At 49.8% G+C, this 26,963-nt stretch overlaps 3 protein-coding genes across 4 annotated transcripts; 2 read left to right on the top strand and 1 right to left on the bottom strand.

Annotated features, from left to right (window-relative positions):
• The first annotated feature begins 965 nt into the window (after positions 1-965).
• Positions 966-16,597, top strand: LPCAT3 (lysophosphatidylcholine acyltransferase 3). The gene is made up of 13 exons (XM_056339099.1): positions 966-1,139; positions 10,662-10,769; positions 10,890-10,996; positions 11,150-11,243; positions 11,369-11,406; positions 12,485-12,663; positions 13,086-13,194; positions 13,894-13,980; positions 14,294-14,460; positions 15,069-15,216; positions 15,739-15,897; positions 15,993-16,119; positions 16,245-16,597. The coding sequence occupies exons 1-12, from the start codon at positions 1,043-1,045 to the stop codon at positions 16,107-16,109; spliced, it is 1,410 nt and encodes a 469-aa protein (XP_056195074.1). The 5' UTR covers positions 966-1,042; the 3' UTR covers positions 16,110-16,119; positions 16,245-16,597.
• Positions 16,598-16,822: 225 nt separating this feature from the next.
• EMG1 (EMG1 N1-specific pseudouridine methyltransferase) lies at positions 16,823-18,930 on the bottom strand. Its single transcript, XM_056339114.1, has 6 exons — positions 18,757-18,930; positions 18,584-18,685; positions 18,221-18,362; positions 17,793-17,851; positions 17,456-17,605; positions 16,823-17,136 (listed from the first exon to the last, which is right to left on the bottom strand). The coding sequence occupies exons 1-6, from the start codon at positions 18,889-18,891 to the stop codon at positions 17,023-17,025; spliced, it is 702 nt and encodes a 233-aa protein (XP_056195089.1). The 5' UTR covers positions 18,892-18,930; the 3' UTR covers positions 16,823-17,022.
• Positions 18,931-19,101: 171 nt separating this feature from the next.
• On the top strand, positions 19,102-25,384 carry PHB2 (prohibitin 2). 2 transcript variants are annotated; one of them, XM_056339110.1, is made up of 10 exons: positions 19,102-19,270; positions 19,339-19,423; positions 19,511-19,590; positions 19,692-19,876; positions 21,711-21,840; positions 22,279-22,382; positions 22,811-22,888; positions 23,548-23,624; positions 23,854-23,859; positions 24,814-25,384. In XM_056339110.1, exons 1-10 carry the CDS (start codon positions 19,144-19,146, stop codon positions 24,845-24,847), a joined length of 906 nt encoding a protein of 301 aa, XP_056195085.1. In that variant the 5' UTR covers positions 19,102-19,143; the 3' UTR covers positions 24,848-25,384. The 2 variants fall into 2 exon arrangements, with proteins under 2 accessions (XP_056195085.1, XP_056195086.1); XM_056339111.1 differs by lacking the exon at positions 23,854-23,859.
• Positions 25,385-26,963: the final 1,579 nt, after the last annotated feature.

Genomic DNA, 26,963 nt, shown 5'->3' with positions numbered 1-26,963 from the left:
GAGGCTGGAAGCACTCCACTAAGGGAAATGTAAAGCAATTGCCTGGGCAATGCCCTGAGCAAAGTGATCCAGCTTTGAAACCCTGCTTGTGTGCAGGGGTTTGGATCAGAGACCTCTAAAGGCTCCTTTTCATACAAACCTTTGTGTGAGCGAGTGCTTCCCCCTCCAGCTAAGTCTGGGCAATGCCGCCCGCCTGAACGACACACCAGGAATATGGTAACACAAACAAGGGGAAGAGGATCGCGTCCATCGCACCTGAAGCACTTGCTGAGGAGAACCTGGGTTGCACTGATGGACATCTGCGTGAAGGGACACACCTAGAAGGTCCTCCAGTGGATGAGTTATGAGGAGGCTGTGTAGGCAGAGCTGGTCAGTGACTACAGAGCTGGAGGCCACAGAGACACGGTGAGGGATGGTGCTGCCATAATGCCTGGTATGGGAAACAAGTCAATGTGGGCTGCAAACGCCAAGCACCGACAGCCTGTCTGCCAGGAGCCCAGCGGGGTGGCGGGACCCAGCAGTGCCGGGGAGGCTCAGTAGTGTGCCTTGTCCCCGGCCAGCAGAGCAGCACCCCATGCTGAGGCCCAGGCCCAGCCTCGCTCCCGTGACCGTTGCCCCCACGCGCCCTCACCGCGCGCCTCGTGCCCGCGAGTAACCCCACTCCGCCCCGCCTCCCCCCCCCCCCTCCGCGGCTCTCTCCTGTCCCGCCGCAGCCAATGGGGAGGCGGGGGCTCCGCCTCCCTCTCCCGGCCCCGCCCACCATCGCCCTCGCCGAGCCCCGCCCCCGGCAGCCCTGCCTCCAATCATTGGCCAGCGGGAAGAGCCCGCGGCACCGCCCCCTCCGCGGGGTAACCTTTGCCTTAGTGAGCGCAGGGCCCGCCCCGCTGCCACCCGAAGCCCAATCGGAGGCGTCCTGGGGGCGTGGCCGGCGCGGCGCAGCCAATGGGCGTGGAGGGGGCCGCGAGCGGTGCGGGGGCCGCGGTGGCTGGTGCCGCTGCCGGGTGCGAGGGGCGGCCGGCCGGCGGGGTGGCCGGCGGGGAAGATGGCGGTGGCGGGGTCCGGCTGGGGCCTGGCCCAGCTGGCCGAGGCCCTGGGCTCCTCGGAGCAGGCGCTGCGCCTCATCGTGTCCATCCTGATGGGTAAGGGCAGGGCAGAGGGCGCGGCGGTGGCGGGGAGGGGGGCGGACTGGTCTGGCGCCCCGGACAGGGCGCTTCGCCCGCCGTGGGACCGGGCGACCCCGCCGGGCCGGGCCGCGTCGCGTCGGGGCCGGGCAGCACCTTGCCGGTGCGGAGCAGCACCTGTGGCAGCGCCGCCGGGCCAGGCCACGTGTGCACAGAGCCGGTGGGCGACCCCCCGGCCCGGCCCGGGGCCCGGCTGGTGTCCCCGGGACGTGGCGCGCAGCAGCTGCCCGGGGGGAGCCCTGGGCGACCCTCCGGCCGTGCCGGTGGAGGGGCGGGACGTGCTCGGGGGCCAACGGGTCTCCCCGCAGGAGGCCGGGGCGCGGCCGGGGAGGGCAGCCCTGGGGGGCAGGCATCCCCCCGGGGGCCTGGGGGGCAGGCAGCCTTGGGCTGGGGAGTGGGCAGGCTGCCGGGCCTGGGGGGCAAGCACCCTGGAGCTGGGGAGCAGGCAGGCATCTGGGGGGCTGGGGGACAGGCACCGGGGGGACAGGCTGCGGGGCAGGCAGGCAGCTTCGGTCTGGGGGTCAGCCTGCAGGGTTGGGGGGCAGGCACCCTGGGGCTGGAGGTCAGGCACCCCGCACCCCGAGGCTGCGGGGCAGAGCCCGCTGGTGTGACCTGCGGAGCCAGCTGCTGGGTGCTGCGAAACGAGCCCGGGCCTGGTCCCCATCCTGAGCTGTGTTTTGGGCACGGGAACTTTGCCTGCAGTTGTCTCTCCGGGAGCACCAGGTGCTGCCTGTGTAGCCTGTGGCTGGGGATGTGTGCTCGGGAAGCCCCTCAGCCCCTCTGGGATGTTGCCGTCTCCAAGCATGGGCAGGTCTCTGCCAAGAGCCATTACTAGCGTCTGTGGCAATCCTGGAACTGTGCAAGGGCGGCATGTCATCATGGGCACTGCCAGGTAGGGCCGGCAAAGCCAGCGAGCCAAGCAGCCAGAAGAGCCGGGATGTTGTGGGTTCTCCACCTGCGATGCGAAGCATCTTCCAAAAGCTGCACTGCTTGTGCTTATCCAGACATGAGGGAGCAAAGTCGGATGTAACATGGTTAAGGCAGGGCTAGAGTCATGGTGCAGGCTAACAACTGAGGGGGAAGTTATAGCTCCCAAAACATTAATTCAAGTGTTTGTATACATGCTATCTACATCTCTGCAGACACCCAATGAAACTTGGGCTTTTGAAAGCTTTTGGTGGTGCAGTCACCTAGCAGAGGCATTAAAAGCTTTCCTCTGAACCTAAAAGTATATTTGAAATGATACAGCTGCTGTTGTGTGATCTGTCAGAGTTGCTTTGGCTAATTAGAAGTATAGTTTTTAAAAAGAGGTGCAAGAAAAGTTTGTCACTTAATAACTGTGGCCCAGACCAGTCTTATTTCTGCCTGGTTTAATCTATGATGTGTAAGGTCAAACTGAACGAAAACATTCTTCGCGTCAAGGGTAGATACAGGGGACTAAACTTAGTATCATTTTGAACTTCACTTAGAAGTTAATTAAACCAAACTTCTATAAAGAAAAAAAGTTAAGTAATGGGAAACATATACAGGGCACACACATAAGTCAGTGTGAATTAATCTAGCAGCTCCCACAGCTGAATGGGAAAAGTCCTGTGTTCTTTTCTCCCACGTCTGCCTCTGGGACTTTAATTGCAGTCTGGTTGAATTGACTTGCCTGGCAGAAACGTAAACCAGAAAAAGCTGATAGTTTACTACCAGCTTAGTTAACTGAACCAACCAAGGAACTAGTCTGACAAGTGCTGATGCAGAAAAGGTGTTAGAAAGTGTATGTGGAGGCAGGCGTCTGCAGTAGGGCAATGCCATTGCTGAATGCACCCAGAATGTACTCTCAGAGTTCCTTCTTACTAGTGGTAGGCTAGAACATGACATTGGAAGGGCTAGTTGCTGCTTGGTGCCTTATGGGTGAGCAAAACCACTTCTTTGAAATGAACAGCAGATAATTATCATCTTAATGGTAAGAGGTGCCCATTGCAGCCAGTAGATTTGTTAAGTGTGAGATTTGTGTGTGTCATTACAAATAGTTCACTTACAGTATTGTCACTAAGCCACCGAGACAAGGCAGTGTCCCTTCCTGAGTTAGGCCACTCACTATTTTGTGTAAAGTCTTAAAGGATCTTTATAATTTGTGTTAAAATTCTGGGAATCGGGGACTGGGAACCCACTTGCATCTATTTCCCCTGCATACCTGAAATGTGTTACCAAACCAGGAGGCTGGAGCTGCACATTTCCCAGCCCTTTCTCCCTAGCTCAGTATCTCTTAATTATGTGCAACTGAAGGCGTAAAGTCAGCTCAAAGGCATGCAAAACAGTCTTGCCTGTTGCTTGGTGCTCTTGCAGGTTGTGTAGATGGAGCCACTCAGGCAGAGGGGATTTACTCTGACTTTCCTGCTTAATGTATAGGTAGTAAAGCATTATACCATTATGTTAAAAGGAAGAGCCAAGCACCACCCTAGAGCAGTGAGAGAGGAGAGTGGGAGGAGTTCCTTAACCCAGCAGCAGCAAAGAAATGTTCAGCATGGCCCAGCAATGCACGCTCGCAGCCCAGAAAGCCCCCCGAGCCCTGGGCTGCATCCCCAGCAGCGTGGTCGAGGGAGGGGGCTCTGCCCCTCTGTCCCGCTCGGGTGAGACCCCCTGCAGCACTGCCTCCAGCTCGGGGCACCCAGTATAAGGACCCATCGGAGCGGGTCCAGAGGAGGCCACGAGGATGCTCAGGGGGCTGGAGTCCTCTGCTCTGCAGACAGGCTGAGCGCTGGGGGTGTTCAGCCCGGAGAAGGCTCCAGAAGACCTTGGGGCACCTTCCAGTGCCTGAAAGAGCCGGCAAGAAAGCTGGAGAGGGGCTTTTTACAAGGGCATGTAGCAATAGGACCAGGAGGTTTAAACTAAAAGAAGGGAGATTTAGATTAGGTATCAGGAATAAATTCTTCACTGTGAAGGTGGTGAGACACTGGCCCAGGCTGCCCAGAGCAGCTGTGGGTGCCCCATCCCTGGCAGGGCTCAGGGCCAGGTTGGATGGGGCTGGGAGCGACCTGGGCTGGTGGGGGGTGTCCCTGCCTGTGACAGGGGTTGGAAGTAGAGGATCTTTAATGTCTCTTCCAACCCAAACCATCCTATGATTCTGTTATTTAATTGCAGCTTAGCTTACAATCCTTTTAATGTGACTGAAAGCCTTAAGCTGGTTGGTAATGCAACTAGCACTGATGACCACTGCCTGGGGTGGCATGGAGTATAACTGAAAGGCATTTCTAAAAGCTGGAAATGGCACTGGGACAGGGAAGGTTTGGCTTTTCCTTCCCTTCCTACATTTCAGGCATTGGAATAGATTCAGGACAAAAACTGTTTTTGTTGGCTGCATCTAATGCTGCTGAATTATTTCAGAACAAGACCATGTGGATGAAGCACGGTACTCTGTTCCAAAAATGGATTAAAAAGTTGTTGCTTAGTTCTCCCTCTGTGTTGCAGTTTACCATCTAGACTGTGCAGTTCTACTGTGACAACTGTTTCTAGGGTTTTGCTGTTCAGGAGATCACCAGAAAGTGGTAAAAATAGCCTTCTGAAAAAGAGGAAGAATCGCAAAAGACTTTGTAACTTCTTACGTTAATTTCCAGAGAAAGCTGTATTATTGTTGAAAAAGTAGTCTGAATGGACTCTTCTTGATGCAGAGTAAGTGTGTTCACTTAGTCATGATCTGAAATAGCCAAAAGAAGTAATTTAAAACTGTTGACATTCTGCCACTACTGAAGAAAAAAAAAAAAGTAGTATAGGGGAAAACGAGAGGAGAAAGGAGGAAAGAAGAGCAACCAAGAACAGAAATTGGAGTAGTCCTACAGGGTGCCGCGCTTTCTCAGTGAGCAAGCGGAGATTGTAACAGCACATTGCTGAGCAAGTTACAGGATTTTAATTACAGCTTTGTATTTAAATCGGAGACACCTTCTATACATCCTGCAATTTTCAAGCAAAGAATATGAGAATAAGAGTCCGTTACTCATATTGTACAAGATAAAAAACTTACTTCAACGTTCCCATATGTGGAAATTTGCCTAAACAACCTTTGAAGAAATGAGGCTGCAGTTTGGCGGTATTAGCAACAGCAGCTAGCACAGATCTGGACCCTGTCATTTTAAAAAAACTGTGGTGTGACTTAGGTCTGTCAATCATACGAAAATGTCTTTGGAGAGGTGTACTCTACCTGGCATTCTTCAGTAGGTCCAGGGCTCCCTCTTCCTCCCGGAGAAGCTCTGTCTTTAGGTCCACATGGAAGACACTGGTGGCCTTGGCTCCATACCTACAGTTACCTTCCAGCTGCCGGAGAAAGCAGCCTGAACCAGCGCTGTCCTGGCCCCGTGGCGGAGGGAGCTGGGGAGCCCCTCCGGTGGTGCAAAGGAGAGGAGGGGTTTTCTGTCCTGCTGCTCTTGTCCTCCCATGATGGGAGACAGATTTCTTTCCTGCTGTCACCACTCAAAGCATAAGCCAGGATACAGGAGGCCTCCTGGCACTATATATTTAAGACTTTAGGTTGACCTTTTGTGTGGCTGTATGATCCCAAATAATTAAAGACACTTACCTGGCCGTGCTGTTCCACAGTGGCTGGCCAGCTACCTGGTGTGCTCTGCTGCATGGTAGAGAGGGGCCAACAGAGTGCTTACAGCCTGGAGCCAGAGCTGACCTTGCTGCTCTGCCCAGACCTGCCAGGAAAAGCACCGGGAAGCGTTCCCTCACCTACAGACGTGGCCGTGGCTGCAGGGAGTTACGCGTTCCTACTGAACGGGTGCCAGAAACCAGCTGCTTTGCTGGCAAGTGGTTTTATCTCCTCTTCTACCTCTCACTAATTCTTTTACATCCTCTGCTTATTCCTGCTGTCTGCATCCTGAAGGTTTTTATGCTAAGTGGACTTCTCCCTGCGGTCACCCGTAGCTGATGGCTTATCCCAAACCAAGTTCCCTGTGGGTCAGCTGGGTGGGAGCTTACTGAAGGGAGGCAAACAGCTGGGCGTAACTGGTAAGAGATGGGAGAAATTTTAAGAGGCAGCACTGTCCTGTCACAGAGCACTCTTGATGTTTGGACTCTTAACTTCAAACATGTCTTATTCCTTAAATAACTAGAATAAAAAATAGAAGAGGGTGCTGCGTAGTGCTACACACTGTGCCTATACCAGCAGTAAACGGTGCAGTAGGAGCAGATCTGTAGAGCAGGCTTGTCTGTGTGCAGCACCTGACAGCTTTGGAGCACTTACACTGGATTTGCTTCAGTCTGGCCGTACAGACCGAGCGCCTGGCAGAGCATTTTCAGTTCAGTTTCACCTGAAAAGGGTCCTGTTCACGTGCTTGGCAGCAGTCTTGCTATGCAAGCTAAAGCACCATCAGTGCACTTTAAAAGTACACTCCTGGGCTGAATTAGAGTACTCATGTATATGCGCCCAGTGTTGAACAAGGTGTGGGACTTTTGCAGTATTATAGGGAGAAAGGGAATACTTTTGAAGTCAGAGTATTAGGTAAGGCTTATATTTTAACATGTCTTTTTCCTGTTGTCCCTTTCCTTTTAGATTTAGCACTCTTACAAGAAAATGAAGTCAGTTGATCTGCTAGATGTTAACAAAGGTGGAGTTAACTGATCAGTAAAAGGGAGAAGAGGAAAAATAGTGTGATCGGCGCTCTTGAAGATGAAACAGAGCTACTGCATATGAAAGGGGAAATAATGGGAGCAGAGATGAAAAGAATGTTTCTGGTGTTCTTATTTGCAGCTTTATCTCTGGGAAAAGACAGGCATCTTCACCACCCATTCCAGAAGATGGCAAACTTGACAGTGCTATTTTTGCTCAGAATTAGAACTTTCCTCCTGCCTAATCCAGACTTTTGATCATTTACGTCTTTTGCTTGGTTAGATTCCTGTATCTGTGGTCAACCTGGGCATTGTGCAGTGGTCCATTACTCTCCTAAATGGCTCTGACCAAGAAGCTGACCTTGTCCTTTCCTTCCAGCACTGGGGTTGTCTTAACCAGAGATCATCCTCTTGTTCCTGTGAGGTTAAAAAAAAAAGGAAGGAATTTATCAGCAGCAGCACGTCTCAGCTAGTTTATCCCTTTTATATCAGTTACTAATTCCCTTCTATAGAAAGTCTGTCTAGAGGCAAGAATCAACTCTGTATGCAGGCTGCTTTTCAAGCCCATGGTGCATAGAGAAGGAGAATTACTTCGGATCAGGGGGTCACCTTCTGTTTTCTCTAGGGGCGTTCCAGCCGGTTCGCTGCCTGAGGGAGCTGCGGAAGGGGGGTTCAGCAGCCGGGAGCTGCCGTGCAGGGTCCCTCCGCAGCAGGGAGCAGGGGCTCCGAGTCTCTTGCTGCTGAATGGTGATGGCCGAGCAGTGCGGTGGCGTGCCGCCGCCATCCTAAATGTGCCAGCGGGCTTGCCAGGAGGCAACGACAACTTCCAAAAGCGCTCTCCTGCTTTTGCTGCCCTAATTCAAGCTGCTTCAAGAGCACCATTGTGGGGCGGGAGTACTGCCGTTGTTCTCGGTGGGAATGGCTCGTTATTTAATAGGTGGTTTATGAGTGTTCGGAAGTGTGCAGCCCGCTGCTGATACATGGCACCTGCTGCCATTTGGGGTTAACGTTTGTATCTGCAGTGTGGGGCTGGCCCAGCTGTAAAACTGAGATCAGCGGGTGTGCAGCAGAGCTGTAAGCAGATTGCAGTCCAGAGTACTAGCAGGTTGCTCCAGCTATCAGGATTTAGGCTGATGTTGTGACTTTTGAACTGGAACAGCACTCGCGTAGTGCAAGACCAGTATTTAAGTCTGTGGCTTTCTAAAAATATATTCTCTGTCTGCAAGGGCTTGTAATGCTTTTTCCTTCAGAGCAGCGTTAGCCAAGCCACGGTAGGATTGCCCATGTAGAGCCAAAAAGGAGCGTGCCTGGCAGGTGAGGCAGGGCTTTGAAAGAGTAGGAACGCTGGCTGGGGATGGGAGAAAATAGCTAAAATTTCTGGGGTTTAGAAATTTAAGGTACATTATAGTATCCAGGCATAATTTAATTCTGTCTGCAGAAATGGCTAGAGCCAAAAAACCAGATATTTTTTCCCCCGATAAAAACATAATGTTTTGCAAGATTATATTGATTTTTGAGAGCAGGAAACCCTTGAAAACGTGGGTTTAAGACCATGTGTGTCAATGAACAGCAATAAACTGCTTTACATGTATTTCTGACCTGATTTTTCTCCCCTTGCTCAAAAGGGGGAAACAGCTTTCTACAGCAAACCTCAGTACTTTAACTTTTGATCTAAATGGATGGTAACACTTTAGATATTTTTTTTTTACCAGTTTCCATGTCACAAAGCCAATTATATGTTAATATGTATATATATTAATGTCTTTATTAAACTTCAGCAGGAAAATTGGCACATGAAAAAAGAATCCCTGCCTATGTCCGAGTAGAAGGCTGGTAGACGATACTATGGTTTTGGTGGGTTTGTGGGGTTTTTTTAAGTGCCGTGAATTGCTCTAACCCCTTGAGTCACTCCTGCATCCCCTGGGAGCCGGTGCGGCGGGCTGTCCTTGCCGGTTCCTTTCCCCCTCGGCTGGTGCTGGGGAGGCAGCGGGTGAGGGGACAGCATTGCGCACAGGGCTGAGGGGCAGGAGCATGTGCGGGGGCACCCGGCCGCTGCGGTGGGAGGGTGGGAGGGTGGGAGGGTGGGTGGGCAGCGGCGGGGTTACCAGGCTCGGCGGCTGAGGGGCCGTGGCATGTGGGGCTGGCCAGGTGCTTGCGTTGAGAAAGCTCCCTCTGGCGTGGAAACCGGCACGGGACACAAAGGGAGGAAGGAACAGGATCAAGGACGCAGGGAGACTGAAAGAAGGGTGGCAAGAGTCTGGGGAAATGGGTTCCAGGCAGCAGCAGGCACACCTCTGGGCTCAGCAGGGCGTGCTGCCGTCCTGGGTCTAGAAGTTACCCCAGAAGTTCCAGACTGGGATGTTGGGGACGGAGGGGACCCTCGAACAGCTCCAGTCACACCCCAGCCTGTTCGCACCGCCGCAGCACCAGGCGTGTTGCATTTTACATAACGTGACAGAGTTTCTCGCCTCTTGAGCAGCCACTAGGTCTGGCCTTGCTTGATGGAAACCTTCCACCCATCAAACACTTCTTGGCAAAATACACGTTTCATCACCTTTAATTACTGCTCTGTGTAACGCATGACTACCTGCTGCTGCTGTTACTCCATTAGTGCAAGCAGCAGGGACCTGACTACCGACCGCCACGGATTCAGCTAGGCTCACAGGTGGTGTGGATGCCAGTATTGTGGTACATGATGTATTTCCCTTTTTTTTTTTTTTTTTTCCCCCTAGAAGAGATTTGTTTGTTTTGGTTTTAATCAGGATAAAAGAACACAGCTTGCAAAATAAAGTCATAAGTTACAAAATGCCAGAATTAAAATCGCTTTTGCTATCTCAGTTAAGCTTGTTGTACGCATTCTCACACTAATTGCATGAACAGACTTCACATACTACTCACAAGATGGACAATGCTTGCTGTGTCAATATGTATTAAAACGTAATACAATTACTGTCTGATATGTGGCAATTTCGTTGCATGCTATGTGAACCTCACCTAGACAAGAGCGTGTAGTTTACTCAGGGGTTTCTGTGTGGCAGCTCTCACCGTACTACCAGAGTGCTTCAGTAATGTTTGCTTCTCGCTAGAGCCACAGGTGAATAATCTGGAGGCATTCCTAAATTAGACTAGGAGCTAACACACAGAAAATGCAAGACACTCCTTCCACTTATCTGAGCTGTTCCAGAGGAAGTGCTTCTGACTTTGATTTTTTTTTTTTCTTTTCACAAATATTGCATGTGTAGTCCCAGTGAATTTTAGTTATGGCTTTGTGTGCCCAGTAGCTCACAAATGAGATGCAAATCTGAAGTTGGAGAGTTAGAAAAGAAAGTGTGTTCTGCTGGAGGTCACTTGAGGAACTGTGGGATTAAAGCTGTTCATCGTCTTGTAAGAACTTAGTGGGGTGGGAGTGTAGACTGAATTGTTTAGGACAAAGTAGTGGTATTAACCATAAAATTTCCCCCCTCCCCCCCTCCTTTTTTTTTTTTTTTAAATCTAGCTTCTTGCCACGTTCACTGTATTTGTCACAGAATCTGGAAATGAGTCAGAGGCTAAAGTTTGATTCATGTATTTCAGCATTATCCATCTCATGTATTGAATGAGGCCAGAAAAGGTAATGCTGAAATTTCTTGCACTTCAGTGTCAACTTTGATATAATTATGTTCCTTTTCTTCTGTATGATATTACAGAGTAATTCATCTGGCATCTATTCCCGAGATGGAAATACAGTATCAGGAACATACGCTGTGACCTGTGTTGATGATGTATCTGTGCAAAGTACAAAGTTCCTAATAGCATGTTCAGGAAAGCTGTCATCTGGACCATTACAAATGCTTGTCTACACTGGTTTACAACTCTTCCATCTTTTTTTTTCTCTCCTCTGCTCAGGATATCCTTTTGCCTTGTTCCAGCGCTATTTCCTCTTCCAGAAGGAGACCTACCTCATTCATCTCTACAATGTGTTCACAGGACTCTCAATTGCTTACTTCAATTTTGGTAAGATGAGTTTGGGAGGAGAGCGCTGCCTGGCCCAGGGCATGCTGCAGTTTGGGAGGAGACCTGTAGTGGGAAAATGTAATTTCTACTTCATTTCTCTCTCTCTTTCCCGTCCCACAGGGATGCAGTTCTTTCACTCCCTGCTATGTGTCCTAATCCAGTTCCTCATACTGAGACTAATGGGTCGCACAATCACTGCCGTCTTCACCACGTTCTTCTTTCAGATGGTAAAATTCTCTTTCTTACTGCCTCGGTTGGTAGAAAGGAGTCCTCTGTTCAGTTTTGCACTTCCCAGTAGCAACTGTGGGTGGAGAAGTGGAGACAGATCAAAACCAGCTGGAGGAATTAGTTTGAATAACCCAAACAATGGTTTCTTTCAGACATACCTTATGGCCGGGTATTACTTCACAGCCACAGAACATTATGACATCAAGTGGACAATGCCACATTGTGTCTTGACGCTCAAGTTGATCGGTGAGTGACACCTCCCTCCTATCTCTTGCACTGCAAGCCATGCCTCTGGGAAGAGAGGACTGCTTGCTTGTTCAGCCCAACCAGTCCATCCCAACAGTCTGAAGCCAGTTGTTTCTTACCTCTAGGTCTGGCCATCGATTACTATGATGGAGGAAAAGATCTGGTGAGTAAGACACTGTTTCTCCTTCGTTCCCCCTTCCCTATTCCAAGCCATTACTGTGAGCTAGAGGTCAGAAAATCAAGCTCGAAGGATGCGGGTTAGCAAGCTGCATTCATTGTTTGGTAAAAGCTGTAGCTGAGAGGGGGACTTCTGTGAGTGCCTGAAGGAGGGCGCTGAATTCTGGAGTCGAAAGAAATTGTTTGAAACAGAGACAGTAGTGATTAGAGTTGGACAAAAGTTGTTTCAGTCATGTCAGAATATTACTCTGCCCCTTCCAAATTCCCTATCATCTCCTTCCCCCAAGTCTGCTGCTTTAGATCCCTAATCCCCAACACTCTGTGTCTTGTGAGTAGCATACCTTTCACTTCCAGACCGTCAGCACTGGATCTCAGTTCCCATCTTCCTTCCCTTCGTTTAGTCACACCATATCCTTGTGAATCATTGCCCTTTACTGTTTGTTAGGGCCCTGGTTTTAGAGCAGATGAAACAGCGAGAGAAGTTGCACAGCATAACGTGTGGGAGAGAGCAGAATACTTGCTGCAGCCTCTTAATCCTGCTTCAAGTACCTGCCTTCCCTGTCTCCTGTTTGGGGCCAGCCCGAGTCTTTAGCACCCACAGAATCACTGCTGACTGCGAGAAAACAAGGCTGAGCTGAAATTTCCTATGCTGAAGTTTCAAGTATTTAAAGACAGTGAATTGTTGCATCAAGAAGTAGGAATTGTAGGATGATAAGGCCTCGGAAGCATACATGCGACTGTAGTCAGGGACGGGAATAGGTCAGATGCAGGGCTTTCACTACACCTACTACGCTGGTGGGGGTGCGTGTCAATAGATCCTGTCCATGTTTTGAGCTTATTTGGGAAAAGAGATCAGTGCAACTGGTCTCCACCATTGGATCTTGCTGCTGTTTGGAAGGGGTGTGGACAGAGGGGGCTGGGGAGGGGAATGGATGTGAAGTACAAAGTAGAAGGTCCTGTATACATGGAGAGCACAAACTGAGACCATTAGGGCTGAGAACGTAACGTCCAGAGCTAGTGTGAGATCCCCTAGGATGATGCTAACGCCACTCCCTTTGGTGCAGGAGTTCCTGACCCCTGAGCAGCGGCGATTTGCTGTCCGGGGAGTTCCTACCTTGCTGGAGGTCTCAGGATTCTCTTATTTCTATGGTGCCTTCATGGTGGGGCCTCAGTTCTCCATGACAGACTATCAGAAACTGGCAAGGGGTGAGATGACTGACGTTCAAGGCCAGAGACCCAATAGGTAATAAAAAGCCACTTAGCTCCTCACCTTCCTAAGATCCCAGAATGCTGAATCCTCCACATGTTCCCTGCAGCAGAGTGCCTTCTCACCTGGACACTAAAGTACTGTGACCAAAAGTGATTCATAATAGAAGTCAGTCTTTCAAAAGTAGCGCATAACTCTCTGCTTAATGCCCTAGCATTGTTCCAGGGCATGAACGCCAACAACCATTTGACATCTTTAGTACAGATCCGGTCCCAACCCCAGACCATTAGCATCCCAGCCTCCAAACAGAGGCATCTGCTGCTGCAGCGGAACGTGGTGACTCCCTACTGCTATCTTCCCTACCTCCTCTTCTCCACTTTTTGAAGTGTTTTAAAAATTGTGAGTTTGACAGACTCTTTCAAAGGCTTTTCTTTAACCTTCGTCTTTTCCTTTCTCAGTTTTGTGCCTGCTCTCAAGCGCCTGAGTCTGGGTCTCTTGTTTCTAGTAACCTATACCTTGTCAAGCCTGTACGTCTCTGATGAATACCTCATCTCAGATGATTATATGGTAAGTATTCATTTGGCAGTTCTGAAGAATTCCACTTCTCTGGTGGGCACTGGATCTACAAGAGTGGGTTATTTAGGTTTTTTTAGTTCTGCCTCTATTTAGAAATAAGTCAGCGACTAGTGATAAGCCTTTCCATGACTGATTTGGCTTTACAGCCTGTCCTGTGGGTTCCAGTTGATGTGTCCAGTAATGTGTTAAGCTGAACTGAACCAGATGAAAACTTTGGCAAATAAGAATTAATCTTAGATGCTACTGGTTTTGGAAACATAATGTATCTATTTGTGACTTAATGACCTTCCATTTAACCATGACATGCAAAGAACTTCACTAGAGTAACTTGCAAGGCTTACCAGAATCTTTGAGGTTCTTAGAAAACTCCTAACAAGTAATTCCTACCTGCAGATGATCAGTGTTTCTGTGTCAGTATGAATAAATGAAGGTGTGAATTGCGCACTGATTATGCGAATCCCAGAGTCTCCCTAAAGTACCCATTTCAGTGCAGCCAAATACTACCAAAGGGAGGAGAGTGAGGTGTAAATTTGCCTAAGACAGTAGCCTAGCAGTCCAGTCCATACAGCTGTCCCAACACGTACATTAGATCAAAACGAAAGACAGTGAAGAGATTTAATCCATCTTATCTCATTATTGCCACTCAGCTCCGGTTTTTATTTTTATTCTATTTCACTCTTCTCTCTGCAGGAGAAGCCTTTCTGGTTCCGCTGTGGTTACATATTGATCTGGGGCAAAATTATACTCTACAAATACGTAACTTGCTGGCTTGTTACGGTGAGTCTAGATGTCATTCCAGAAACAAATGACAAATGAACAAAGATTGTACCTTCGCAGATACCTGGTATGCTCTTGGACTTAGTGCTAAATGGGAGTAATCCAAATATCTGGCAACCAGTGCAGGTCAGTTTAGCTTGCTTTAAGTTAGCAAAGGCTAGCAATTAAAAAGCAGGTTTTAATCCATTTGTTCCACCTGTAGTGGTGCACTCTCCACTCAACACCGCATGTCTGAGCTTCCCCAGCTCTGTCTTTCCTAAAAAAGGGGGCAATGGTTTTTTTCCTCATCTTTCTTGTGAATCTTTTTCCATAGGAAGGTGTCTGCATCCTTGTTGGTCTGGGGTACAATGGGAAGGACCAGAATGGAAAGCCTTTGTGGAACGCCTGTGCCAACATGAAGGTCTGGCTGTATGAGACAACACCTTTGTTCACAGGGACCATTGCATCTTTCAACATCAACACCAATGCTTGGGTGGCCCGGTGAGCAGGACAAAATTCTGCTTCTATAATGTGTTGGTAACATTTGTGTCAACGGAACAAAGATCCTGGGCTGAGAGGGAGCATTAGAGGAAGAATCTGCCAGTTTTCAGTTCTTAGACTTTTCTTCCACATTTTGCTGCTGTGCCATTTGAAACAGTTTACTGGGTTAGACAGATCTTTTCGTTTAGTCCAAAAGAGTAGCTCATTAATATAGGCGAGCAGTTGACAGCACCAGGAGGGCAGAGGCTAGAATGGGGCTACAGCAAGCCCCTCAGCCTGCCTGGTCAAGCAGCCACGGAACTGCTCTGGTTCCTGCTCCTGCGCAACGACTGAACCAGGCTTTGGTTTGGCACCTGCCAGGACACACAGCTGAATTGTGAAGTATTATTTCTGTGTGTTGTCAGATGAACTGCTTCTCCCCACCCTCTGGGATTTCTTCAAGACGAGGGGTGATGCACATTTTGCCCTGGGAAGGGGAACCATCCTGCTGTTTGTCACCACAGGGTGCACAAAGGCACACAGTCCCCTGGGCCCTGCATCTCTGACATGGAGAGGGGAGGACACAATAAAGCAGAAGCATTCTTGAGTTTGTTTCTTTTCTGCTCTAGCTACATCTTCAAGCGCCTGAAGTTCCTGGGTAACAAACTGCTGTCACAGGCGCTGGCCCTGTTATTCCTGGCTGTTTGGCACGGGCTGCACTCTGGCTACCTGGTGTGCTTTCAGATGGAGCTGCTTATAGTCATCGTTGAAAGACAGGTGCGTTTTGTCTGACGTACCAGCCTGCGTTAGCCTTTCCCTGCAAGACTGGAAACAGCCACGCTGAAGGCTTTACTTGGATTAAATATGAAAAATGGCTGCTCACTTTGGAACTGGTTTTCAAACATGATACAGCTCTGTTCTCAAGAGTGCAGTAGGTTGCTCGCTTCTGCATGGACAAGCCATAAATTTATTGCAGAAGCCAATGGGAAGAGACGGGGAGAACTTGGCACATGAGTGCAACTTCAGTGTGTGGCAGGGGAAAGGCTGGAAGACAAGCACATGAGATGAACACCTCCGCTAAATCTCCCAGTACAGAGAACAATAGTCCATATTTAAACTGTCAGTTTAAATAAAAAAAACCAACTTGGTGCAGGTTAGGGGACTTAGTCTAAAAAAGGAGTTAACTGCTCTAACAAAATTCATTTTACACAGCTAGATAGATAGTTTTGGCCCCAGAGCCTGCACATGTAGCCACAGAACACCCAGCTGATGAGAACTGTGCTTTTTCCTTTAAATTAGGTCATAAACCTTGTCCGGGACAGTCCCCTCCTAAGCACTCTAGCCTCCATCACTGCCTTGCAGCCCCTCTTCTACGTGCTGCAGCAGGCTAACCACTGGATGTTTATGGGTTACTCTCTGGTGCCATTTTGCCTTTTCACCTGGGACAAATGGATGAAGGTATTTAGTAACCACAAACAGAACCCCCACAACCACCCCTTTCCCTCCCTCCATCAGCTGCTTGCTGATCCTTAATCCTGCCTTTCTCTTTACAGGTGTACAGGTCTATTTATTTCTTTGGCCATGTGTTGTTCCTCACCTTATTATTGGTGTTGCCTTACATTCGCAGAGCAATTGTGCCACGAAAAGAAAAGCTAAAAAAAGCAGAGTAGCAGCCAAAAGGTAAGGCTGTACTAGGTAAAGAATCCCACACTTGGACTAGGAGGTGAAGTGGGGTGGCAGCATTACATCCCACAGTAAAGGCAAACATAAAAATTAATCAAAACAAGCACTTTTCTGTTTTTCAGATTGTACCACCTGTGCATTCATAGGAGTTGATTTAACACTCCAGAAGCAAAGCATCACCTGCCAAGTTTGCTGTGTTGAAGTACAACTTTTTTCAACGTGAGGAGGGGGAAAGAGAAAGCACAGGGTCAGAGACCCGCCAGGAGGGGAATGGAGTAAGCCTCCTTCCAGATCCTCCACCTTCTGTATGTTGCCTTATCTCTCTGCCGCCCTCCAGTCGGCACTTGTGTCTCTCAGCTGATACCAGATGATTGTAACACACTCAAGGCAGGCACTGTACTGGATTGGATGGGAGCCACCTTCTGACTTTTCTACGTTTGTCATCCAAGATAAAAATTGCTCCTGGTCTTTTTCATACCGGCTTCAGCTCCTTTCCTCTTGGGTACCTTGGTGCAGGAGTGTGAGCTGTCGCATGCCACTGAGCAAGGTGGTTCTACAGGACTGAGCAACATCAGCTGCAGGGGGAGCAGGGCACAGCTCAGAATTTCAGTTCCATGACAAATTTGGGCCGAGCCCCTGCTATAAAGGGATGAAACCTGCCCACATACAAAACACGAGAAAGTAAAATACAGAAGCACTCTTACCAAAAGTGACCTTTAATAGGAAAAAAGGAGGGTCAGTGGGGCAGTCCACTTAAATTCTCATTGCTCCAGAAGCTACAAGGACAAAATTGAAGCCTCCTTTCCTGGAGCCCAAAGTTGCACCAGGTCCACACCTGAGTCAAAGAGCCTCTCCAGAACGTGGAGTCACTGTATAGAAGTCCATCGTAGCAGCAGGAGCTCATACCACGCCCCAGACTTCCTCAAAGGCAGTAGTAATTTTAGCACACGTCAGGGCAGCAGAGAGGGGGTAGTTGCTGATTGAGACCATCTTTTCTGTATAGTCAACATTGACCTGGGGGAAGAGAGAAAAATCAAGCTGCAAGTTTTCACTTAGTGTCATCCATCTCCCTTGGCTGGAGGGACACAGTATTTCTCCAGCAAGAGAACTGCTAGCCCTCACTACTCCCTGGGAGGGAGAAAAGCCCTGAGTGTTGCAACACTGGGCCTTTTTTTGACAAGCCCACCTGGGGGGGGAAAAAAGCAGGGGGGTGGGATGGGGGCACTGAGCCAAAAAAAAGAACAGAAGAAAAAACCCCATACTCGGAACAAGACTGACACCTATGCTGATGCGGATTTTTCCAACTCTAAATAAAAGGGATACACGTACTTACCGAACCGTGGGCAAAAGCTCCCACAACAATGGCAACTGGCTCTGCTGTAGGAACCAGTTTACGCAGATCTGATACCTTTGGAACTGCAAAAGAGGTACCTATCTTCATACAGCCCACAGGGAGGTGATCACTGACTGGATTTTTAATCACCTACAGAAAGCAGAAAGTTAATAGGGGTGTAGAGGTAGGAGACCGTGCTGTATAGCCAAGCCTATTGTTTGTACACTAATAATCCCAAATGCATAACACCCACAGAAAAAAAACCAACACTCCTACATTGCTAGCTGCAAAGGAGGAATGTCGCAACATTACCTGTTAGCAGTGAAAGAACATTTACCTTCAGCAACTTCTGAGGCCCATCAGCTGCTCGAACACTGAGCTTATGCAGCAACTGAACTGATGAGAGAAGAAAGGTACTTAAGCAGTCTGTTGTTTTGTTGGAGGAATCTTATCCTCTACCTAGCAATCGGAGCTGAAGCAGACAAAAAGTCCATCCCTAAGAGCTCTCAGCATTGTCTAAAGCAGCTATAAGAAATACTGATCAGTGAGTTATTTTGCTGCTAGTACAGTCTTGTGCAGGTACCACCACCGTGCTAAGGAACACACTGCTGGATCCCTGAACTCACTTTCAGTTCTCTGTTCTCCTCACTTTCACGTTTTTAAGGTTGGTGCAACCTTTTGACTTTTCCCAAGAGTTCTTCCTAACTTCCTCTTAACCACCTTCCTGCATTATTTTGTGTCTGGTATAAAATTTCAATCACTTACCCATGAGACCACAGAATCGATCAAAGGTTCTCGGGATTCTGGTTTGGGGGTTGACTTCAATTAGAACATTCTTCTGGGTGTGGATATAAACCTGCAGGAGACCAGCCCGATTCAGCGGGCTGTCCATGAGCATCAAGAGACTCTGAAATAGAATGGCACACAAGAGGGAGGTCTGCTGGAAAAGACGAGGGTTAGACCCCATGAACACAGGGACCAGTGCCGAGGCAGAAAGGAGTTCGCCTAGCTGTAACGCCGAGAGAAAGCAACCCCACACCGAAATAAAGGCCACACAGGTAGAGGGCAGGGGCGCGGCGGGTCAGGCCCAGCCCAGCCCCAGCGGCCGCCGCCCGGGCCAGCCGGTACCTGGTGGGCGATGTCGGGCCGCACCTCCGTAGGGTCCCGGCCGTTCCGCAGCAGCAGCGCCTTGTGCTTGTCGCAGTTGAGGAGCTCAAACGTCTTCCCCACCTATGGCCAAAGCGCGGACAGGTAGGCGCGAGCACCCACGGCCGCCCTCAGCCCGGCCCCACCACTCGCACCTTCACGGTCTCTAGGCTCGCCCCCTCCAGCACCACCAAGAGCCGCCGCTGCCCGCGGGGCCGCTTGGCCTCCAACGAGACATCCTCAGCTGCTACTTCTTCCTCCTCCTCACGAGGCCGCCTGGGCGCCGCCATTTTGTTTCCACCGCCCCGCGCGGCACCGGAAGCCCCGCCCCACCCGCCCCCGCCCCGCCCCACCCGCCCCCGCCCCCAAGATGGCGGCCGGGGCGCCCCCGCTGTCCGGGCCCGGCCGGGCCCGCTTCCGGCGGGAGGTGGCAGGGCTGGAAGAGGCGGCGGCGGCGGTCGGGCCGCGGTTCCCCGCCGGAATACATCGGCGGCGGCACCTTCCGGTGTCCTTCCCGGCGGGGAGCGCGGCGCGGCGCGGCCATGGCGCAGAACCTGAAGGACCTGGCGGGCCGGCTGCCGGCCGGGCCCCGTGGCGTCGGCACGGCCCTCAAGCTGCTGCTGGGCGCCGGCGCTCTGGCCTACGGCGTCCGCGAGTCCGTCTTCATCGGTGAGTGCCAGCCACCCCCCCGCCCCTTCCGCCGCTTCCCGCGCTGACCGTGCCCCTTCTCCCCTCAGTGGAAGGCGGCCAGCGGGCCATCTTCTTCAACCGCATCGGCGGCGTGCAGCAGGACACCATCCTTGCCGAGGGGCTGCACTTCAGGTAGGCCCAGCTGCCCCCACCCCCCGAGCCCGGCCCCGCGAGCCCGACCCCAGGTGCGGGGCCGTAACGCGGCTGTCGGCCCCGCAGGATCCCCTGGTTCCAGTACCCCATCATCTACGACATCCGAGCGCGGCCGCGGAAGATCTCGTCCCCCACCGGCTCCAAAGGTGAGCGCGGCCCCGCGGGCCGCAGCGGGAGGCCCGGGCGGCGGGGGGGACCCGGCTGCAGTGCTGGCCCCGCTCACGCCCCGGCCCCCCCCCCCGTTCAGACTTGCAGATGGTGAACATCTCGCTGCGCGTCCTGACGCGCCCCAACGCTGCGGAGCTGCCCAGCATGTACCAGCGTCTGGGCCTGGACTATGAGGAGCGCGTCCTGCCTTCCATCGTCAATGAAGTGCTCAAGAGCGTGGTGGCCAAGTTTAATGCTTCACAGCTCATCACTCAGAGGGCCCAGGTAAATGCTTCGGGAGGCGCCTGGTGCTCCTTAGAAAGAAACAGCTGAGCCGCGGATGCAGGGAATGTCGTAACAGATAAATACACTAGACTAGTAGATGGTGCACCCAGATGAAACAGGTATGTAACTGTATCCCGGTGACAGTTTGATTCCTGTACAGATGCAAACACTGAGGCTGTCTCGCTAGCTTCTGAGGAGAAAACTGCAATCGCTGGTATATGGAGTGCAAAACCACGCCATAATGTAATGAGGGGGGAAGCTGAGCAGATTTATGTTGCAGTCCACAGGTAGCAATACAACTGGTTTTAGAAAAAAAATCATCTGGCCCTTCACATGTCTCAGAAGGGTTGTCAGAGCAAATTAAACGGTCTTAAAGGGGTTAAGAAGTGAAGTGGATGAGCAATTAACAAAGCAGTAAGGTTTCAGCAATGGATGCTACAGAAGGGTAGCAAATATTTCTGTTTATAAAAAGATTAGAGGGTAATCTGGAAGAGGGTGTGCATTAAAAAATAATTGATATATTTAGCTTTAAAGAGCCGAAATCTGAAAGTTTGTGTTCTGGTAATTTGACTGCTAGGGATTCTGAGAGTATTCATCACCTGTCACAGTTAAGGGAGAGAGAAGTTGCTGGTTGTCTTTTGAAAGGCTTTAGAGGAGACCCTCCATGAGACAGTAAAGGGGATATGTTGTCAGATGAAATACAGAGCATCTCAACTAGTTTCTGATCCATGACAAGAAAAAAAAAAGGGAAAGAGTAGAACTAAGTGTCCAGGTCTTGTGGGGACTTCAGGGCTTTGTGGTAGGTCATGTGGCATGCACTGAAGGGGGTTGTTAACAATCTCGTGTAGAAAGAATGAGTGGAAAGGGAGGATGTGACAGCAAAGAAACAATGTCTGCAAGGGATTTAGGTTTAGCAGAAGCAAAGACGGCTGATAAGTATCTATGAAATTTCTGAACAAACTGAATTGAATTTGCCGTGTTGTATATTTATCTAGCGTTCGTTACTGTAAAGTGATGCATATTGAAGTGGTTGATAATCAGAAGAAAACGAAGTGACTTTAGGTAGTTATGCACTCGCAGTTCACACAGTAAAGGTTTCTGGCATCACGTTGGAATTCTGCTTGGAAGCAGCTGCAGTAAAAGTAAAAGCAAACGCTGGACTGGCCAAGCATGTGATACTCTAGCAATAATTTCTATTTAAGTGAATATTTGTTGCAGGACTTATCAGCCTGCGTGAAAAAAGTACTGTAAAGTTAAGGTAGAATAAATCAAAATATCTACCAACAGCAGTCATCCAAAGAGGCTAAAAAAAGTGGAGTAGCCACACTAGACGAGCAGCTACAGTAATTACAAGATGTCTTACATGGTAAAAAAGATTATGTGGTAGTTTTTTTCCTGCATCTGAATACAAACATGAAGAGACAGTCAAACTGCAAACAGCGGCAAATTCAAGGTGAAGAAGGAAATAATTACTGCCAAAACGAGTGTGGGAACTGTGGAACTAGATGTGGTAGGGTGTGAAAGCAAAAAAAACTTTGAAGAATGTTTTTTTTATTTTTGCAGTATTAATTGTGTGGTATAGTTAAGAAATAACTATAAATAAGCTGTAATGTATTTTTGAAAAAGCAGTATATAGCTCTGGATATGCAGCATTAATTAAAGGCAGCAGATTCAGTGATGGTATTGGTGTCCACAGTTCGGGGTTTGGTTTAGATATTGTCTTTCTTGGGCCTGATGCGAACAAGCTGTGAAGAGCTGTTGCACTTCACTTCTGGAGTGCACAGGGAGTGGGAAATGGCCTGTGTTTGATACTCTTGCTATATTTGTGTTTCAGGTGTCTCTGCTCATTAGGCGAGAGCTGACAGAGCGAGCCAAGGATTTCAGCCTCATCCTGGATGATGTGGCTATCACAGAACTTAGTTTCAGTCGTGAATACACAGCAGCTGTGGAGGCAAAGCAAGTGGGTGAGTTCAGTTTGTGCCGGAAAAGGGTGAATTGCCTTTGCCTTGTCACTGAATTCTCAGGCAAGGAAGCAGAATTTGGGCTAGTGTGCTGCTGCTTTTGCACCAATGCAGCTACAGAGTGATAAATCTCAGCCACCTTAGCAATGGAGCTAAAGAGGTTATTTTACAAGTATTATCAGAAAACTTCGGGTCATAGCTAATGGGGCATACCATTGGAGGTAGGAGTTCCCAGGACTAGGGCTCCTGTTCAGACTGGGACTCTCGCCCTTTTTAAGAAAAAGTAAAGTGCACTCGGGTACATTCTGTATTTGTGGCTGTGGCCCCAGAATGCTGTCAGTTCTGTCGGAAGCAGAGCCCCGAGGCCTCAGCTCTAGGGTTCTGGTGGAGGGCTCAGAAGAGGGGACCTGCTTGCAATGCTGTTGTCCATTCTCTCTGCAGCCCAGCAGGAGGCACAGCGTGCACAGTTCCTGGTGGAGAAGGCCAAGCAGGAGCAGAAGCAGAAGATTGTTCAAGCTGAAGGGGAAGCTACAGCTGCCAAGATGATATCCTGCTTCGGGAGGTTTTGTGGGATGTGGCTTGTGAGCTTGACAGTCCCAAGAATCTGTCACATTGGGTGCACTTAGGAGTGACGCTTAGGAGGAGACCGTTATCAGTAGCTTCAAGTAGATCACTGCCATTTATTTCCCCCCCTCACAGCTGGCCAGAGTGATGTTTGTCTGAGGTTACAGGTCAGAGCAGAGAAGGCCATGAGCCTTCAGTCTGTTGTGAGGTTTAATTTTTATTGGCTGTGTGTGACCATATGTTGTTCTTGATTTGGGGAAGTGAAAATATGCCTGCCTAGAGGGCCAAGTTACTGGGATAGAGATTGCTTTTTCCCTCTGAGATGTTTGATGATGCGGCTCAGGAAGAATTCCTTGAGTGTGGACGGATTCTGTTAGCAGGTTTTTCCTTAACTTTTGCTCCCCTGTACCTCGGTGAAGCTCTGAGCAGGAATCCTGGCTACATCAAGCTACGCAAGATCCGAGCTGCTCAAAACATCTCAAAAACGGTGAGCATTGGGGTGTGGGATTTCCTTTGTTGTTTTGCAGTCCTTGTGCTGTCCTCCCAGCCCAGTCGCCACATGATGAATTTAAGGCGAATGTGACCTGCCCTGTCGTGATCTTTGTTCCTGCCCAGCCCTTCTCTGCTCAAGTAGAGTTTAAGATCTAGCTGCCAATGATCGGCAACCAGATGTGAGGCTAGGAGTTCACGCCCTGCATGTGACAAGGCCAGATCCACATCAGATTCCATCACCCACACTCAGCTGCAGCCACCGAAAGCTCCAGGTTTCCTGCAGGCTGAGGAAGGGGGACAGATAAGCATGGGATCAAAGGTCTTTCTGACAGAGAGACAGAATGAGCACTTCTTTTAGAAAGTCTGATGGCACTGGGATGGCAGGTCAGGAAGTGTGGATGGGGCTCTGGGCAAGCTGATCTCGCTGAAGGTGTCCCTGCTCGTTGCCGGGGGCTGGACTAGATGGCCTTTAAAGGTCCCTTCCCACCCAAACCATGCTATGATTCTATGAACCGCATGGATTTAACAGAGGTGTAAAGTGAATGAAACAAGGGTGCTGTGTCTGGAGGGGGAGATGGGTTCTTCATTAGTGCTGTTCCTCCATGTGCATTTATGCTCCGTTATGCCACCTCTGTAATGGATTTCTTTTTCCAGATCGCTGGCTCACAAAACCGCGTGTATCTCACAGCAGATAACTTGGTACTGAACCTGCAGGATGAGGGCTTCACCAGGTAAAGGGGCCAGGTGGGTGGGTTATCTGCACCCTACCTGGGCAGCTGGTCCCCTTTTTGGGCTCTCTTGGGACCTTTTCTCTTGAGAGGAGCCTGATGCCAGAGGACACAGCCAAGTAGGGAGCAGTCTTTCTTTACTGTGGAAATTGAGATTTTTGTTAAAACTCATCAATTTACTCATTTTTCTTCCTTTCCCACCCACCCCCCAAATGCATCTCCTGACACGCAGAGGAAGGTAAGGCGCTGTTTATTTTGATCCTTCCATTAGTACTTGGAACAAGGGTGTTGGTGTTTGCCTGGTACCTGGGGTTGTTCTGGCTTAGCCTTCCTGGCCACAGGCAGTTTATTCCATCTTCACCTCAGTTCCCATGTGTGATACCAATGTTGAAGCCTTCCCTGCAGGGGCTGCACAAACATCTGCATCAAGTAGGGGCTACTCAGTAACTGGAGCTCGGTGTGTGTCCCACAAGGAACCTCACATGGGAAAGGCAGGAGTAACAGAGGAGCGAGCTCTGATGTGTCCAGCCTACGCTGGGCATCCTGCCTGCATGGCAGAGGGCTGTAAGAAGGCAGTCATGGTCATAGGAATTTCTGTTGGTTTGGGGTGACAATCTCTAGGAAAGAAGCTGTGGTTGTTCTCCAAAAGCTTTCCAGTCCATGCTAGAAGACCCCATTCCCTGCTTTCAGAGCTGGCAGGAGTTTGGTGGCTTTGCCTCATCTGTACAGTGCTCACTGGACCAGGCACGCCAGCTGAGCCGACAGCACATAGCTAACTCGGATTTCTTGGAAACAGGAAAGGAAGCCAGAGCTGGTATCTTTTCTCTGATTGTGAGATCCTTCCTTATCTCTGACCAGATTCTGTCATACTTATCGCAGAAGGGTTAGGGGCTTTGAAAATAGTACATAGTAGCATAGGTGTACCTATTACACCAATATTTTAAATATATTTTTAATACATATATTTTTTTAATATTGGGGGGGTTAATATGTGTATATATATATATATAAAAATAAAATTACACCCATAGATGTACCAATACCTACCAATGTACCTATTCCTATTCCTGCCTGCCTGGCTTGGAAGTCAGGATCCTTTGGGTGTGACACCGTGCACCCTCAAGTCTCTAGTGAGGATCTGGTTCAGCTGTGCTTGTGCTTTCTGGACTAATGACTCCTGTCTCCATTTCAGTGACAGTCTCCTACTCAAACAAGGGAAGAAATGAAAGAAACTAAAGAAACTCCTAGAACCAGCAGTGCTGACCAGCAGAAGATACGAATGAGGAGCTTCAAACTCCCTCCACTAGCGTTTTTTGCCCTCACTTTGAAGTTGTTAATCCGGTAGCCAGATTTGGTTCCCATGCCCCTGCTCCATCTGTGGTGATCCAGTTAGGGGACTGGGCTCTGCCTCTAGGCAGCTACAATTCTTTCCAGTTAAATTTGGGGAGGGGGCAAGGAGGCATACCGGTATTAACTCATGGATATAGTAATTCGCCTCTAATCTTCATTAATCTTTAGACTTCTGTAGGGTGAAATTGGAATTCTTTTTTTTGGCCAAGTGAAAGAGTTCTGCTGCCATCAGCACCAGGCTTTTTTTCCTAGTAAATTTTGTTTCTCTTTCAGTCTTAATCCCAAGAGAACCTGGGACTGAATTCAGGAAAACATTATTCATTGGGTGCCTGTCACTGCTGGAGTACCTTTGGGTCACTGTCTGCTCAGTGATTCTTTCAAACATTTGTAAAAATTAAAAAACCCAAAATTTATACGGTGTTTAAGTGTGCTTAGTGCCTGAAAAAGAGGTGGTTTTGGTGGAGGGGGTGGAACGGAGCTTTGATTTGGCTGAAGACAGAATCAGGATGTTTGGGGAAAGGAGCAAGAGAAATACCCTCCTGCTGACTGAGTGCCCCTGAGGTGGGGAGAGGGTGAGCAGGTGTGGGCGCTGTCACAGCTGGCTGGGTCACCAGGGCCAGCTTCTCCACTACCTGCAGGTGCTGGAGGTGAGCAGAGGTTTTCCTGCAGCATGTATGTATGTAGTGTCTGTCCTCACCTCCCTGCTGCACCTTGCGTTTTTTCCCCCCAGCTTTCCTGGCCAAAAGCACAGAAGTCTTCCTGTCTTCCTCTGCTGTCTAAACTTCCTTCTGTGCTTGGGTTTTGAAGGTAAAATCTTGTCTGCTTCAGGAGTTAGCTTTTTGCCTGTCTCACCAGGCTGCCCTGTAGTAGGTTTAGGACTTGGGAGATTTCACCAAATCATGGAATGTCCCAAGTTGGAAGGGACCCACAAGGAGCATGGAGTCCAGCTCCTCGCTGCACACAGGGCAACCTAGAGGTGAAACCATGGAGAAGAGCATTGTCTAAACATGTCTTGAACAGGGACAGGCTTGGGGCTGCGACCGCTTCCCTGGGGAGATAAGACGGCAATCTGAACTTCCCCGATGCAGCTGTAAGCCATTCCTTGTGTCCTGGACACCAAGGAGAAGAGGTCAGCACCTCCCTCTGCTTCCACTCGTGAGGAAGTTGTAGACAGCAATGAGGTCAGCCCTCACTCTCCTCCAAGTTGAACAAACCTAGTGTCCTCAGCTGCTCCTTGTAAGTAAGTTGCCTTCTTTCACCATCTTTGTTGCCCGCCTTTGGACACACTCTAATATTTGTATATCCTCATATTGTGAAGCCCCAAACTGCACACAGCACTCAAGGTGAGGCTGGAGTGGGGCCATACTGGTTTTGACTGGTTAACTGTGCTGTGCCTAATGCGCCCCAGGGTAACACTGGCCCTTCTGCCTGGTGGGACATGTTGTTGACTCAGAGCGTGCCATCAAGCAGAACGCCCAGAGCCCTCTCTGCCTGGCTGCGCTCCAGCCTCTTCCCCCGCAGTCTATACATACGTTCAGGATTGCACCATTCCAGGTGGAGAATCTGGCATTTGTGCCTGTTAAACCTCCTATGGCTGGTGGTTGCGCAGCACTAACCTAGTGAGATCTGTGTAACACCTCTTGTCCCTTCAATGAAGTCAGCGGCTCCTAAATTTAGTGTTGTCAGCAAGCTTAGCACGCACGCAGCTCCTGTGGCTAAGGTCATTGGTAAAGGCTTCGAAGAGAAGCGGCCCTAAACTCGAGCCCTGGGGGACACAGCTAGTGACTGGCCACCAGCGGGGCGTTACCCCTCCGCTGCAGCTCTTCGAGCCTGACCCTTCGGTCAGTTGTTCACCTACTGTATCGTGTATCTGTCTGCCTGTGTGTGGGACACTGTCCAGAAGGATACTGTGAGAGACTGTATCAAAAGCTTTGCTAAAAGCAAAAAAAAACCCATTTGCTGCCTTCCCTTTGTCCACTACCAGGCACATTG

Source organism: Falco biarmicus, chromosome 5, assembly GCF_023638135.1.
Source record: "Falco biarmicus isolate bFalBia1 chromosome 5, bFalBia1.pri, whole genome shotgun sequence".
Lineage (NCBI taxonomy): Eukaryota > Metazoa > Chordata > Aves > Falconiformes > Falconidae > Falco > Falco biarmicus.
Note: the sequence above shows the minus strand (reverse complement) of the source record. Positions and strands in the feature narration are given on the sequence as shown.

Bases quoted from the DNA above. Each gene is read 5' to 3' on its own strand.
- LPCAT3 (XM_056339099.1), top strand. From the start codon at position 1,043: ATGGCGGTGGCGGGGTCCGGCTGGGGCCTGGCCCAGCTGGCCGAGGCC. The intron at 12,664-13,085 runs GTAATAAAAAGC...TTCCTTTCTCAG, and splicing joins CAAGGCCAGAGACCCAATAG to TTTTGTGCCTGCTCTCAAGC. The intron at 13,981-14,293 runs GTGAGTCTAGAT...CTTTTTCCATAG, and splicing joins TAACTTGCTGGCTTGTTACG to GAAGGTGTCTGCATCCTTGT.
- EMG1 (XM_056339114.1), bottom strand. From the start codon at position 18,891: ATGGCGGCGCCCAGGCGGCCTCGTGAGGAGGAGGAAGAAGTAGCAGCT. The intron at 18,363-18,583 runs GTACCGGCTGGC...ATTCTATTTCAG, and splicing joins GGCCCGACATCGCCCACCAG to AGTCTCTTGATGCTCATGGA. The intron at 17,137-17,455 runs GTAAGTACGTGT...CTCTTCCCCCAG, and splicing joins GAGCTTTTGCCCACGGTTCG to GTCAATGTTGACTATACAGA.
- PHB2 (XM_056339110.1), top strand. From the start codon at position 19,144: ATGGCGCAGAACCTGAAGGACCTGGCGGGCCGGCTGCCGGCCGGGCCC. The intron at 19,271-19,338 runs GTGAGTGCCAGC...TTCTCCCCTCAG, and splicing joins CCGCGAGTCCGTCTTCATCG to TGGAAGGCGGCCAGCGGGCC. The intron at 19,877-21,710 runs GTAAATGCTTCG...TTTGTGTTTCAG, and splicing joins TCATCACTCAGAGGGCCCAG to GTGTCTCTGCTCATTAGGCG.